General features: G+C 35.3%; 1 protein-coding gene across 1 annotated transcript in view; it reads left to right on the forward strand.

The window, feature by feature from the left end:
• Positions 1–16,047, forward strand: part of SPAG6 (sperm associated antigen 6) — an 85,193-nt gene that overhangs the window by 19,228 nt on the left and 49,918 nt on the right. The window contains exons 3-4 of the mRNA XM_074192977.1: positions 8,292–8,458; positions 11,565–11,748. Coding sequence (XP_074049078.1) covers positions 8,292–8,458; positions 11,565–11,748 — 351 coding nt within the window. The remainder of the gene's footprint in view (positions 1–8,291; positions 8,459–11,564; positions 11,749–16,047) is intronic.

Consider the following 16,047-nt stretch of genomic DNA (forward strand, 5'->3'; position numbering starts at 1 on the left):
TATGTGGGCTTGGGGCCTCTTAGCCCCAGGGCCAGTGATCAGTCCGCTGTGCCACTCAGCTACCCTACAGCACATTTAAGAAGAGGGACAGTGTGAAAGGAGAGAGAAAATATAGTGTAGGGTAGTGGGGAAGTATGAATGGAGGGAGTTGCAATCAGCAATGGCAACAGTGGAAAATTATGAAAGTAGCTTTTGTGATGGACTTATCCTAAAGAATGTGATCCACCTGCAACAGAGCTGGTGGTGTTGGAACACAGAATGAAGCATATTTATTATTATTATTATTTTTTAATTATTATTATTATTATTATTTTGGGGAGGGTTTGCAGGGCAAATGGGGTTGGGTGGCTTGCCCAGGGCCACACAGCTGGGTGATTGTTGGGTGTCTGAGGTCGGATTTGAACCCAGGTGCTCCTGCCTCCAGGGCCAACGCTCTGTCCACTGCGCCACCTAGCGGCTATTATTATTATTATTATTATTATTAATTTTTGGTTTTTGCAGGGCAATGGGGTTGGGTGACTTGCCCAGGGCCACACAGATGGGTGACTGTTGGGTTTCTGGGGCCGGATTTGTGTTCAGGTGCTCCTGACTCCAGGGCTGGTGCTTTGTCCACTGCGCCACCTAGCTGGCCCTATTATTATTATTAATATTTTTTAAAATTAAAATTTCTTTTGGGGGAGGAGGTATTATGTTTACTCTTAAACAAGAACATTTTAGTAATGTATAAAACATTATTTGTACAGAAATAAAAATAAACATAAAAAATAAATAGAATTAGTCTTAATTTTATGTCTTCATTAAGATATCAAATGAGTAGATAGAGTTCTTGCTTTCAGGTAGATTGTAATATTTTCAAATGAAAAAGAGAATGAGAAAAATAGCTAATCGAGCCAAAGGAAAACAATGGAAAAATTTTATATAGTTGAATTGTCCTTGTGTCTTCAACTTTTTCTTTTTTTTTTTTTCTCTTTTCTAGTGTGACGAATTCTTATTCACTGTGGGATGCAGGCAGCTATGGAATCATATGAGAATTAAAGCCTCGGGCTGCTTGTGTTGATTAATCAGGGAAAGAGAATAATGCTGTCCTTCTATCTAGAACTTTCAGTTCACAATGCACTGTCACATGCATTATCTCATCTGATCTTCATAACGACACCATGGGCTAGGCAATTCAGGGATAATTAGTATTATTATTATTATTATTATTATTGTTATGTTCTTTTAAGACTAGGGTCTGGAGTGCTAAGTCTCAGAAGAAGGTAAGGTTGGAAAGGAAAGCTAAAGATCACAAAGAGTTTTCTTTAACTTACAGAAAAAAGAAGCAAAAAAGGGATAGAATCACTGCTGAGGAGAATAGGAAAATGATAATTGCTATCATAAGACAGAGCTGCTCTGGGGATATGGCAATACAATTTACATAGATTTTAACTGAACATTTGATAAAGTCTCTCATTCTCTTGTCAAAAGGATTGTTAAAGATGGTCAAAATGAGAGAACAGCTAGCTAGATTTGGAACTAGTTGAACAACTAAGGTACCATTAATTGTTCAAAGTCATCTTGGTAATCATCAAAGGAACATCCCAGGAATCTCTACTTGGCCCTGTTGGCTAGGCAGTATGAAGGGAGGCAGCAGTGGAAAGAGGGCTCCATTTGGCATTAAAATACCTTAATTTGAATCCTTTTTCCTGTTGGATTTTCTATCTCTGTAACTTCAGGCAAGTCATTTAATTTAGTTATTTAATGTATCTTGGACACAATTACCCATCTGTAAAATGACCTAAATGACCTCTAGGATTCTTTCCAACTCTAGAACTATGATGATATGATCCCATAAAGTCAAGATTCAAAAAGACCTTGACAATTCATACTGCACTACAGGCTGAGCCGAACAAGATGAAGCTTAAATGAGAAAAAAAAACATTAAAAGCTTTCCATTTAAAAATAATTATAAATTCAAAATGGGGAAGATGTGGCTAGAAGCTGTTCATCTTAAAAATGGAAAGCTCTGAGTTTTTTAAAAGGTATATTTCAGTCTCAGTATGAGTCAACAATGATAGTCACTGATTGTGATTGGGCCCTGCAAATATAAAAGAAATGATAGTATCACCTAAATTAATGTGCCAATCAAACTACCAAGGATTTTTTATGTAGAATAAAACCAAAAATAAGAAATTTTATTTTAATATCAAAAGGTGTAGAATATCTAAAGAAATAATGAAAAACATGCTGAGTGACAAAAATAGCATTTTCAGATCTCAAATTATAAGATGTAATCATATAAATGGTTTATTAACTGAAAATTTTAATTAGCTAAAGAAGAAAAGTAGATCAGTGAACAAACTAGATAAGAAAGGATCAGAATTAATCTAAATCACTAATATGTGTTCAGTAAATACAAAAAAACATTCCTTATTTGACAAGACTTGGAGCTTATTTATGTGAAAATGGGTTTAAATAAGCATATTATACCATTTACCATATAAGTTCCAAATAAAAAACAATTTAAAGAAGAAAGATCATATTATAAAAGCAGTTAAAGGAGCATAAGGAGAATGGTTCAGGAATTAAAGAATAGAGGTGATCATAAAAGAAACTATACAAAATTAAGATTTTTTTTGAATGAACAAAGATAATGCAGCAAGTATATAAAAGAAAATTTTCAATTGAGGAAAGTATTTACATTGAATATATCTGATAAAAGTCTGATATCCAAATTATATAGTGCAAATACAGAGTGCTCCAAAAGTCTTAGTGCAGTTTTAACTAAGATTTTGGGGGAGTATCTGCAATATAGAAAGGTAGAGATGAAAACACTAATGATTCAGAGGGACCAGATTTCTTCACTGACTCAATCAAAGTTATAGTGTGAGTTTGTGCTTAATCATTGGATGAAGTCAGATGATATCTGTATCTGTCTCTCTCCTTCTCTGTCTCTTTCAATCTCTCTGTTTCGTTCACACAGGGAATGTGGGACTTCTTTGAAAATGAAAACAGAAACACCTCTAGGCTTCTGTATATGTCAGTAGTCCTCTAGGGAATGAATTGAGTGGCAGTGAAGGGAACTGCCCTAGAAAAGGGAGGATTGTGCTCTATCTCAGTCTCTGTCTTTCTTTCGGGCTCTCTGTCTTTGTCCCTGTCTCATCTCTTTCTCTTTCTCAGCTTCTCTTATAGTACCTCTGTCTCTTTGTCTATCTTTATCTGTTTCTCTGCATTTTCATTGTCTGTTTCTTGTCTCTTTGTCTCTCTGTCACTCTGTAGTTCTCTCTGTATTTCTCTCTGCCTTCTCTTCTCCCAAAGGACAATCTTAGGCATTTAAAAGAAAGGTTAGAAGACTTGAACTTCCCACTGATAACAATACATCTTCCCCAGAAGTACTGATTGGTGGCAGTGGATCACAAACTGATCCACACTCTGAAGACAAAGCAAATTCACCAAGGGAAGGCGACAGAGTCCAACAGAGTCCAACAGAGAATCAACATCTAAAGGGAAAATGAGGGCTCCCCGAAGGAAGAAAAGGATTTCTAATAAATGAGAGCTGAGAGTTAATTTTTGGACATTTTGTTGTGTTCAGCTGTTTCAGTTGTGTCTAACTCTTCATGATCCCATTTGGAGTTTTCTTGGCAAAAATGCTGAAGTGGTTTGCTATCTCCGTCTCCAGCTCATTTTATAGATGAGGAAACTGAGGCAGAGAGGGCTAAGCAATTTGTCCAAGGTCACACAGCTGGTAAGTACCTGAGGTCAGATTTGAACTCAGGCAGATGTCTTCTTGACTCTAAACCTGTTGCTCTATGCACTGGGGCGCCACCTAGTTGCCCCCTTGGGCATAGGTACTACCTATGTGTAATTGTCAGCATCTCACTTTTGAGAGATTGTTTTATGTCAACTGTTTATTACACCACTTTAATAGATATCAGTTTCTAGTAGCTAATTTACTCTGATTGATAATCACTGAGGAGCATCACAGATGGAAATGAGTTATATAGTACTAGAAAACTTGTTATCTTATCCCTTAGAGCTCTGAGAGGAGAAATAGTTGGCCCTTCCCAATCTTTAAAATGGGAGTTTCTTCCCAAATTCCCTGTGTCAATTAGATCAAAGTTTCTGAATCTCTTATATTCTCTCTATGGCTCTCTCCCTCTCCTATTACTTCTCGCTTCTCCTCCCATTCTCCAATGGAGAAATAAAGAATCTAATTAATGAAGAAGTTGATCGTAATCTCCCTGAGTACACGAATTCTGTTTTCCAGGCATCCTTGCCTCTCTGGTACCAGATCTAGGTGTTTTAAAAATATTTGTAGTGATAAATTTGGAGGATATGGTGGTATCCATGGAAATAGAAAAAGTAAGGAGAAAGCCAAGTTTCAGGAAGATGGCATTTGAACATGCTGAGCAAGATAATGGCAGTATTCTTAATAAACACATGAATAATAGCAGAATCATGGACTCCTATTGGTATTCTAGTTATGTTATTAATGAGAAAATTGAAATTGAGACAGGTAGAGTTCTTTGTTTTAATCAAATAGGTAGGAACTGGATGGAACTACATCTCAGGGAAATGTTTATCCCACAATCCTGGACTGTTTCTTCTCATATCCTAATAGCTCATTGATTTTTATAGTAAAATCACTTGCTTTTATCAGAACTCAGTGTCTTTTACAAGGCCTTGTGAAGTATATGATTAGCTGAACTTTACAAATACATATTTGACTTTTAGATTTTAAGATTCTTTTGGGGGAGGTATATGTCAATATACTCAAATTCAACAATTACAAATAAAAACTTTTCATATCATAATCATGGAAGTTCTACAGATCCTTGAATATATCTTAAAATATACATATACTTGTATATAGTGATGTATATATTTTGAATATAATCATCCATATGTGTGTATACATACACATGCACACTCGTGTGTTCCATTTTTAGTATTAATAACTCAAAGGAATATTGTAAAACTTTCTTTCATGTTACTCTTTTTCAGTTTTCTTAGCTGACATTAGTTTGATAGACTATATAATTATGTGGTTATTTATGGTACATTTAAAAAAATCAGATATCCTAAGGAGCTAATGTTACTTTAATTTTTTGGATTAGATTTCATGAACTTTGGAATCCTCTGTTGAAGTTCTTATGGGCGGTTAAATGGTTCATTAGATATAGCTAGAACTATCTGAGTTCAAGTTGGGCCTTAGATACTTATTAATTGCATGAATCACAGCAAGTCACTTAGCTTCAATTTTTTCTTTTTTAGGTTTATTGCAAGGCAATGGGGTTAAGTGGCTTGCTCAAGGTCACACAGCTAGGTAATTATTAAGTGTCTGAGGTCAGATTTGAACTCCTTACTCCAGGACTGGTGCTCTATCTACTGCACCACCTAGTTGCCCCTAGCTTCAGTTTTCTTATTTATAAAGTGGAAATATTATTATCCACCTCCTAATGATGTTGGAAACATAAAAGAATAATTGTAAACCATTTAGTACAATATCTGTGTTATAGAAATGTAAACTGCTATTAACTAGTTGGCATTGATGGTATATTTAAAAAAACCCAAATATCCTAAACAATTAATATAATTTGAATTTTTTTGGATAAAATTTCATGAATTTTGGAATGTCACACTGAGGTTTTTATGATTATACATATTTCTGTTTTTATTAACATGTAATCTAATTGTAATCTTGTCTAGGTGCTAGCAAATTAATGGTTCATCTGGGGTAGTAATTTTCAGATTTCCCAACTTTGAAAGGTTTAAATTTTTGATATAACTTGGGATAAAGTACTTTTACAATAGTGGAAGTGGTCTTGAACTTATACCTGTAATTGCTTTCTAGCTGTACTTTTAAGCTTCATAGTTAACAGGCATGTCATTTCCTTTTTGGACCATAGTTTCCTTATTTGTAAAGGAATTGACTTCTACAGTTTATTTCTATGCTACTACGATCATTTCATATAATAGATAGACCCAGAAATCCAAAGTTATTTTTGATTAGGTAACAAATGTTTGATACTTCACATATGAGAATGAAACCGTATATGTTCTGAGCTGAAATTCTAGAAGTGGTGATAGATTTACTTCAAACCATCAACATCCTTTGATCTCCTTTTGACTATTGAGGCAGTCTTTGACTTCAGAAAAAAACAAACCATTCTGAAAATGGTGGCCACATTCCCACCAGGATCTAAGTAATGGACAGAAAAATTATGAAAAAAATCACGTTAAGGATTGATTTCATGAAGTAGTGAAATAAATAGAAATCATGGAGATAAATAGCTACATGTTTCATCACATACAAACATGAATCTGGGATATAGTTATCTTTTTATTTGGTCTATCTGGCCTGCATAGAAGGGTAGTCTGGTCACCATATCCTCTTATTAAAATTTCTCTCTCCTTTAAGATTCAACTCAGGAGTTATTTTATCCATGAAACTTTTCCTGATATGTATAAATGGAAGTGATTTCTTTTCAAATGTTGCATAGCCTTAAACATTGTTTTAAACCTCTCACACCTGCTTGTACTATGGTTTTGGGAATGTGTCTAATTCCTAGGCCACATCCAAATTTATTATAAACTCCTTGAGGAGAGAATTTATGTAAAATTTCATTTTTATATCTTAAGACCTAGGATAGTGGTTTGCATACACTGCATATATGAAGCTTCATATATAATAACTGAATCTGAATTTGTTAAGTTGAAAAGATGATGGTGTAATCATTGGAAATAGGATTCTTTATGAGCAGAGATAAAAGCAACCTACTTGGCAAAAATGTTGTGAAGACACGCTAATGTATATAACTGAAAAATACTGTAAATGATAAAATGTTAATATTTTCCCAGATTCCCTTCTCCCCAAAAGCAATGCACATTGTTTTACATTAATCAATTAAATATTTATCAAATGCTTAGGGTGTGCCCAGCATTTTCCTAGATGCTAGTGGAATACAAGATAACCTAAGATCTTTTTTCCCCACAGAAGGATATTAAAATCTGCTTAAAAAAAACACAGCATTAGTAGACAAGACAATTCGAGTTAAATATAAGTATGTATATAATTAGGATCTAATTGTGTGTTACAGACCATGAGTGTTGTAGAAAATCAGAGAGGGGTACTGATCAGTGTAGGTTGGAGTACCAACTTCCATTTATATAGCTATTTAAGATTTACAAATACTTTCTCTCACAATATATGAAGCAAGCAGGTAGAACAAATTCTATTATCACTATTTTACAGTTAAGGAAGTTGAGTCTCAGGGACGAAGGGATATTTGCCCATGATCATACAGCTAGTATTAGGTGTAGTATAATGAACCAAGTTTGTTCTAGATTGGGGAGGGGCAGTGGAGCTGAATTTGATAGGCAAGACTTGAAAAGTGTGTGCCAGGAGGATATTTGATTCAGTTTCTCATTTTAAGAGGCTATAATTTTACTAAGATGTGGCTACTTAGAAGTTTGAAAGCAGTCCTTAGTTTTCAATGGATCCTCACCAATTTTTTTTCTTCAAAAAAAGCGGGTCTTCATATTGTGAGATTACATATAAAAAGATTTATTTTTTGTAAATTTCAAAGATTACTTTTTCTTTTTTGTTTGTGATTCTTTTGTCTATTCTTTATTACTTTTTTCTAATTACATTTAAAGATAGTTTTCAACATTCATTTGTTGTAAGACTTTGAGGCCCACATATTGCTCCCTCCCTCTCTTCTTTCCCCCTTCCCCTTGACATAGATTATACATGTACAATCATGTTAAACATATTTCCATATTAGTCATGTTAAGAATCAGAATGAAGGGGGGAAATCCATGAGAAGAAAAAAAATAAAACAAATTTTCAAAAGTGAAAATAGGATACTTTAATCTGCATTCAGACTTCATTCTTTCTCTGGATGTGGATGGCATTTTCCATCACAAATCTCTTAGAATTGCCTTTGACCATTGTATTGCTGAGAAGAGCTAAGTTTATCATAGTTGATCATCACATAATGTTGCTATTACCAAGTTCAATGTTCTCCTGGTTCTGCTCACTTCACTCAGCATCAGTTCATGTGAGTCTTTCCAGGTTTTTCTGAAATTCACCTCTTCAAGATTTCTTATACAATACAATAGTATTCAATCACATCCATATAACACAATTTGTTCAGTCATTTCCCAGTTTCCAAATTTTGACACTACAAAGAGTTACTAAAATATTTTTTTATAATGTGGGTATTTCCCCCACCCCCACCCCCATGCCAAGATTATTTTTTTTGCTGACATTGTCAACTTTCATTCTCTCTTTTCCCAATGTAATCCAGGTGTAATGTCTTTGCTGAGGCCACTTCTCTTGGATGTTGTCCCAACTATTCAGCAGACTGCTGCCCTGGCCCTCGGGAGACTGGCTAATTATAACGATGACCTGGCAGAGGCTGTCGTAAAGGGAGACATTCTTCCACAGCTTGTTTACTCATTGGCTGAACAGAATGTAAGGACTGTTACTTTTAAAATAAGTAGTGCATACCTATCTTAAGGTATGTGATTATACAGGTCCTGTATGTAGAGGGGCCAAGTGCATATGGAAAATGTGTTGATGAAAGTTGCAGGCTATTAGTATTCTTAGGTCACCACCACTTAGCCTTCTATTTTCTGGACTGTTAGTAATTGTCTTTGAGCATATGAAGAGTCATTGACTGGAAGATGGGTAGTCACTTTTCTTCATTGCTATTGAGTGTTGTAAGGAAATGGTTTTAAATTGCTGTAGGAAGTTAGTGAAGTAGAACTTCCTGAGAGTGAGCAGTGAAAAAATGACTTTGACTCTTCTGAATCAATGGTGCACTTGGGAAAACACACAGTCTGATTAAAGTGACCATTGGGGTCATTGAGATAGGGGGAAATACACAGCCAAAGGGGAGGAGATATCATAATATGGCAGTCACACACGCAAAAAGTGGGGGAAAGGGGGTGTCTGTTGTTCATAGACAGGCAACCTTCTTCCAGTCTATCCTTCCTTAGCAACAATAGCAGGTATACTTGCTAATGGTGTAGAAGAGAGTCCCAGGTCTAAAACAGAGGAGTAGAAAACAGTGCTCCCCCTTTATTCTACCTTCTCCCTATGTCTCTATTTTTGTTTTTGTTTTTTACAAGGCAATGGGATTAAGTGCCTTGCCCAAGGCCTCACAGCTAGGTAATTATTACATGTCTGAGGCCAGATTTGAACTCAGGTCCTCCTGACTCCAGGTCCAGTGCTCTATCCACTGTGCCACCTAGCTGCCCCTACTACCTATGTCTCTGGATTACTGGAGGTCCTAGCCTCCAAGTCTCCACACAGTAGATGACTTTTCCAAGTAGGAGGCTCTGATTTATTATACTCTTAAATATGGTTATGGATGCTAAGGAATTATTTTCTTCATTTATCTTTGAGTTCACTGCCATTTGTCTGAAATGATTTCAATAAAATATTCCTTCTACACATAGATGAAAAGATCTCTGAAATCCTTCAGATTTTTATCTTAGTTTCCTAAATATGAGAGAAGGAAGGGCTAAAGAGGTTAAATTTATTATCTCAGCTCTCATTTGTCCCCAAAATTTGCCAAACAAGAAATAGGGGGAGAAAGATTAGAAAAAACTGAAAAACAAATATCATCTTATCATCATATTCCATTTTGTCCAAATTTTGTGGTATTTCTGAGACTCTTATTTCTGAGATCCTGTGTCCCCCCAGGTCTCTTTTAGAGGGAAATTCTGTGCAAAAAGTGGCAAAAAGAAAATTAAGAATGTTGGGAAAAGAAAGACATGAAGATAGAGATGAGGTAGAATAGTAGTTTGGGCATTGCTGGTATGATTGTATGCTCCTTTGTTCTGAAAACTGTCAGCTGCAGGATATAAACCCTGAAACCAAAGCTATTTTCAATTCTCACTAAATAGAAACTAAATAATGTTCTTCTATTCAAAATTTTTTTTAAGACTCTAAATATGTATTCCTAAAGAACAAATAGGAATTCTTCTATCTCTACCAAGTACAACTCAAATTTGACTTATTTTGTCACATAATCAATATTATTAGATATAATCATTGAAAGAATTGATATGGAAAATCCAATTATCAATGCCAACACTCCATAAAACTTATTGAAACATTTTGGTTTACATATTTTTTTTGCTACCACTGTGTCAAAAAAAATGAAACAAAGAGTTGGACACAACTGAAAAATGACTGAGCAACAAAAATCTCAAGATACTTGTAATATACATATTTGCATTTAGATTTCATAATTATAATTTTTAGGCAAATGGAAAATTTTCATGCTTTTTATTCTAAAAACATTTAGTCATAAAAATGACAGAAACTTTGAATCTCAATTAAGGTTGTAATTCACCTTTATTCAAAGAAGAAAATAAAATAATATTATCACTATTTTTTAGTATATCAACTATTGTTTTTTTATTAAATATTTTCTCTACTAGTTTTTATTTTTTAGGGGATTTTTTTGCAAAAGGCAAATGGGGTTAAGTGGCTTGCCCAAGGCCACACAGCTAGGTAATTATTAAGTGTTTAAGGCTGGATTTGAACCCAGGTACTCCTGACTGCAGGGCCAGTGTTCTATCCACTGTGCCACCTAGCTGCCCCTAGTTTTCATTGTTAATGAAAAGATTTATATGTATAGTTTTCTAAATTTGTTGTAGCCTGTATTTTTCAGTTAAAAGCTTAAAGAAAAATTCATACATAACAATCCATAAAAGAAAGGGTAGGCCATTTTAAAAAAGAATTGTTTTCAGTCATTTGTATCTTTTTTCCTTCTTTCTAATAATAAACAACCATTTTTAGTAAAGGAAAATTAGTAGTTCTATCTCATTCTTTAATCAATTTGACAGTATAAGATAAAATAGGCTTAAAAGGTCTAAAATATGGTTGTAAATATCAGGGGATTATCGAGTTAGAACTGTGGGATCTTTGAGGTCATTGAGTCAAATCCACTGATTTTACAGATGAAGAAAGTGAGACTTAAAGTGCTTAAGTGACTTGTCCAAGGTCATATAGGTATAAATAATAGAGATTTGAACTTATGTTCTCTGACTCCAAATCTAGTGTAAGTTTCACTGTACTGCACTGTGTTCCATCATATTTATTTGGTTGAAGATGTTGACAGTTCACCTGAGACGTGATGGTTTTTTCAGATCATGTGGGAGCTGCAGGAAGATTAGCATGGTACAAATGAAAGGCTTATCATACTTTGGGAGATTGAGGGCAAGCAAAGTGAACTCATTAATGTCATTTAGCATAGTTTATCTGTACATGCAAGCAAGCTGTTGGCTTCTTATATTTTTCAGATAAACATAATCTCCTTATTTAATTGAAATGCTGGAAATACATTTTGTGTCACAACCCATTTGAAAAGAGTAAAATCCAAATTTAAAAGTAATAAGATAAATTTACATTTTTTTCCCTTTGGTTAGACTAACGTTATATAGAAAACTTTATATAGGATTGAAATTATTTTGCATACTTCTTATTTGTAGCAACGAAATGTAAATTCAGTCTTACTTTATGCATTCTTATATGAAATTCTAATAAAACATTTATATTTCTTTAGCGTTTCTACAAGAAAGCAGCTGCATTTGTGTTAAGAGCAGTTGGCAAACATTCTCCTCAGTTGGCTCAAGCAATAGTTGACTGTGGAGCCCTGGATACACTAGTCATATGCTTGGAAGATTTTGATCCTGGAGTAAAGGAAGCAGCAGCCTGGGCACTTGGGTATATTGCAAGACACAATGGAGGTAATGAAATACATTTTTTTTTGAAACTAGAATTAGTTTGACTACTGCTGAGTTAACTAATTCTATTCTATTATTTATTTGTATATTATAAGGTGTCACATTGGGACAATGAGGTGACATATTGGAAAGAGTACCAGAATTGAGTTGGGAAAACTTATCTTCTTGACTTCAAATCTGACCTCGGATACTTACTAGCTCTGTGACCCTAAAATAGTCACAACTCCATTTGTCTCAGTTTCCTCATTTGTAAAGCTGGAGAAGGAAAGGACAATTTACTCCCCCAGTATCTTTGCCAAGAAAACCCCCAAATGTGCTACATAGTCTGCTATGACTGAAAATGACTGAATAACAATCAGATAGTATAGAGTTGTACCATATATATTCCAGTCCTTATGTCAGTAAAGATGCTTTGGGGAGGAGAGGAAAGGGGAAAAGATGGGGAAGAAATAGAGGTGCTATTCAAAAGTTGTTGATTTATCTGCTTGACACACCAAAGGGCATGCATTCTCAGTCATACTTAACCTTTCCTGATAATGGGTAGAATGAACTTATTAGTCTTAACTGGTGGTTCTGAAAATTCTAGATGTTTAGGTTGTAGATATAGTGATTTCCTCTATTATGCCTAATGAGAGAATGATCATGTTGGTGATCACCATACATCAGAATAGATTCTTTACAAATAGTTTCATGTCAGATTAATGTCATTTATTTATTCTTTTGTTAAGATTACTATCAGGAAAATATGCTATGGGGAATGTCATATTTGAAAAATTGATTCAAATTGGGACCATGATTAGAAAGAGATATGAATTCGGATCTGGCTGACTAATTCCAGTTACTTGGATGAAAGAATCTAATGGTATATTACAATGCTTTGTTCTTTAGATCTGTTTTGTTCCATATTTTTTATCAGTGGTTTGGAAGAAATGGATAACTGAGTGCCCATCACATTTTCCAAAGACATTTAAATTAATTCAATTCAACTAACATCTATTAGGTGACTGTGTGTCAGTCACTGAGCTGTTAAGGAAATACAAAATGAAAAATTAAATAGCCTGCCCTCAAGAAGCTTACCTTCTGTTGGAGGAGTAATTTACACAGTCAAACAAATACACAGTATTACAAAGTAAATTTTTATGGGGAGACAGTGCTGATACAGGGAAATGTGGTGGGAATGAGGAGGTCCTCATCATTGGGGTAAAACCTGAACTGAACTTCAAGAAAGCCCAAGATTCTAATAAATGAAGGTGAAGTGGAACTACCTTCTTGTCATGGGTATCACTAGTACATGGAGGCCAAAGATGGAATTTTGAACATGGAAAAATAACTCTTCCCCATAATGCCCAGTTCCTACTGATCTTGCTATTGGAACTGGAGGGAGCAGATTGTGGGTCTAGAATTTGACAAATGCTGAGCAGAGGACATGGAGCTGGAAAGGTTATACTGAAAGATACAGTATGCTGAATGACAATCTGGAATGACAATCAGAAGGATTTTCATGGCCAAAACAATAGGGTTGTATCCAGTAGGTGAAACGTGAAGTATTTGTATATAGTAAACTTCATGTGCAAGTACAAGTTGAGAGAGATGCGGCTAGATAGGCATTTGTATGAAAAAAAGTCTGAGTTTTGGTGGACAGCAAGTTCAAAGTATTTGATTTTGGGCAAGGCCATAAAGTTAAAGAAAGCTGGAAAAGTGGATGGGATAAAATTGTGGAAAATTTTAAATTTTAAATGCCAGTATTAGCCTAGGAATTCAAAAAAGTCAAGAGGTAGTCTTTTGCCCTTGACAAACTCACAACCTAATGTATTCATAGAATCATAAGTCCAGAAAGAAGGATTAGTGTTAGAAAACAGTTTAGGAGGTTTAGTGGGCTATAAACTAAACTGAGTCACTAGTTGGTGGAGTAGCCAAAAAAAAGAAGAGAAAGGAAAAAAAGGAAGGAAGGAAAAAGGAAAGCAGGAAGGAAAAAAAGAAAGAGAGAAAGAATGAAAGAAAGCAGAAGGAAGAAAGAAAGAAAGTAACAAAGAAAGAAAGAAAGAGGAAGGAAGGAAGGAAAAAAGAAAGGAAGAAAGTAAAGGAGGAAGAATGAAAAAGAAAAAAGGGAAGGAAAGAAAGGAAAAAGAAAAGGGGAGGAAGGATAAAAAGAAAGGAAGAAAGTAAAGGAGGAAGAATGAAAGAAAGAAAAAAGAAAGGAAGGAAAGAAAGAAAAAAGAAAAGGGCAGAAAGGAGAAAAAGAAAGGAGGAAAAATGAAAGAAAAGAAAGAGAAAGGAAGAAAGAAAAAGAAAACAAAAAAGCACAAGCTGGCTTAGTAGAATAGATCTAGAAATGAGATAGCATTCCCATTGTATTCTGAATGGATCATATTCCACCAGGTATTTTATCTAGTTCTGAACACACATTTTAGGAAATATATTGACAGGTTCAGAGGAAGGTGACAAGGGGACAAGGGGGACTAAAAAGAGCCATGTGAATATTGGTTGAAGGAACTGAGGATATATAGTTTAGAGAAAATACTGAGATTGGGGATGAGGAATAAAAGATATCAAAGACAAAACCTCAAAAACTGATTTGACATATTTTAACTTGACCCCCCCAGAAAGAAAAGCTAAGATTAAGGGGTGGAGGGTCTTAAAGGAGATTACTTTTTGCTCAATACACATTGAAGCATCCAAACTAGACCTCCTCGGGCCCATGAAACGTCTCCATAGAGAGTGAATTTCCTATCACCGGATGGTTTCCGTCTGCCTGACCACTTGTTGCTGATTTAGATCAAATAAGTTGAGGGATCTCAACAGGGGTTGCATGTTAGGGTTGTGGTTATGGAAGCTCAAAAAACATAGACGATTCTATGGTATGTTTTGTATTTGTATGCCTGTGGATCTTATCCCAAAGAGAGAGTAGCATTAAGTGTTTCAGCGAGTTGTGCCAGAGAGCTTGGAGGGAAGTCAATCTTCACAGTGCCCAGCCAAAACCCACAGATGCCCCTTCAGGCAGGCACCACCGGATAGAACCCTTCCATTTCTCCCTCTGTTGAGGTCTGGGGCTAAATGATTACAGCTCATAAATAGGCTCTGTCTTAGAGACCCCCATTCCAATTTCCTGCTATAATCTGGCGCCCACATGGAATTCCCACTGTAATTTCAATATTTCACAGTAGTTAGGGGTCTGGGACCCAGAAGCTCCCAGAAGAGATTACTGCATAGATTTTTTCAGAAGGAAAGGAAATTGTTATTCAGTCAGATAAAAAAGAGGACATCATTCACATTCACCCCAGCATGGATAGAGGATTTGCCTCCAAATAATCTGATTTCCTTCTTAATGGTTTCTCAAAAAGCAGGGGCATGTGTATATTTGTCTATGACGGGATATTTTATGCAGCCTTTCCACTTACTCGTTAATAATGGCAAGATGATGTTTGTATCCACAACTGTAAACATAGCAGTTGTGGAAGGGGGGAGTACTGACCAAAAAAAGCTTCTACCTATAGAAAAGAATTAATGTTTAGTGAACTGAATTGAGTGGAAAAGCACAAGAAATAATAGAATAGGTGATCACTAAATGGAGGAAATAGATTAACTATTATTAACCTTTCCCCTGATTTTTGAAAAACAAATATTTTTACTGTCTTTTTATAGGTCTCCAAACACTTTGCAAATAACGAAAGGTAACAAAAAATTGAAAACCAGAAATTCCACATTTTATTCCCAACATCATATGATATGTTCAAGTCATTAAATTTCTAAGATTGAGTCACCTGCTGTCAAGTGATGTATATGCTTTGTAAAAGTATTCTGGAGATTTAAGTCATTCTTTTTAGGTTTATACCAGTTCCCTGGGGAGAAGCTAACAAAGGTATCTTTGTGTAATGGGTGTTGCTTGTAACTGGGTGCTACCTTCTCCTAGGATTGAATAGTTTTCCATTCTCTTTTTTTCCTCCCAATCAATGTCCCAACCCTTTGAGATTTCTATCAGTTCTCCCACTTGAGGGAGAAGATGGCAGAATGAGGGGATTGTGTTGGTCAGAGATTGGATGTAGGATAAGGGGAGTGTAAAAAAATAACTTAGCTTTAGCCTTATAATTTCGGTTATAGCTGCTCTAGTCATTTTTGGGGATGGAAACGTCAGAGGGACCATGTTATGAAACTCCTTTGGGTTCTCTGGTGCTTCTGTCTTGGCAACTTCTCCAATATCTGAGAACTATTTATAGGCATGGCAGCTTTTGAGGGGGAGGGGAACAACATGCAACACTTCATATGTTCCTCTATAGACTCTAGCAGTGGCTAAGGATGGAATTA

The sequence above is a fragment of the Macrotis lagotis genome, chromosome 7 (genome assembly GCF_037893015.1).
Source record: "Macrotis lagotis isolate mMagLag1 chromosome 7, bilby.v1.9.chrom.fasta, whole genome shotgun sequence".
In the NCBI taxonomy this organism is placed as follows: domain Eukaryota; kingdom Metazoa; phylum Chordata; class Mammalia; order Peramelemorphia; family Peramelidae; genus Macrotis; species Macrotis lagotis.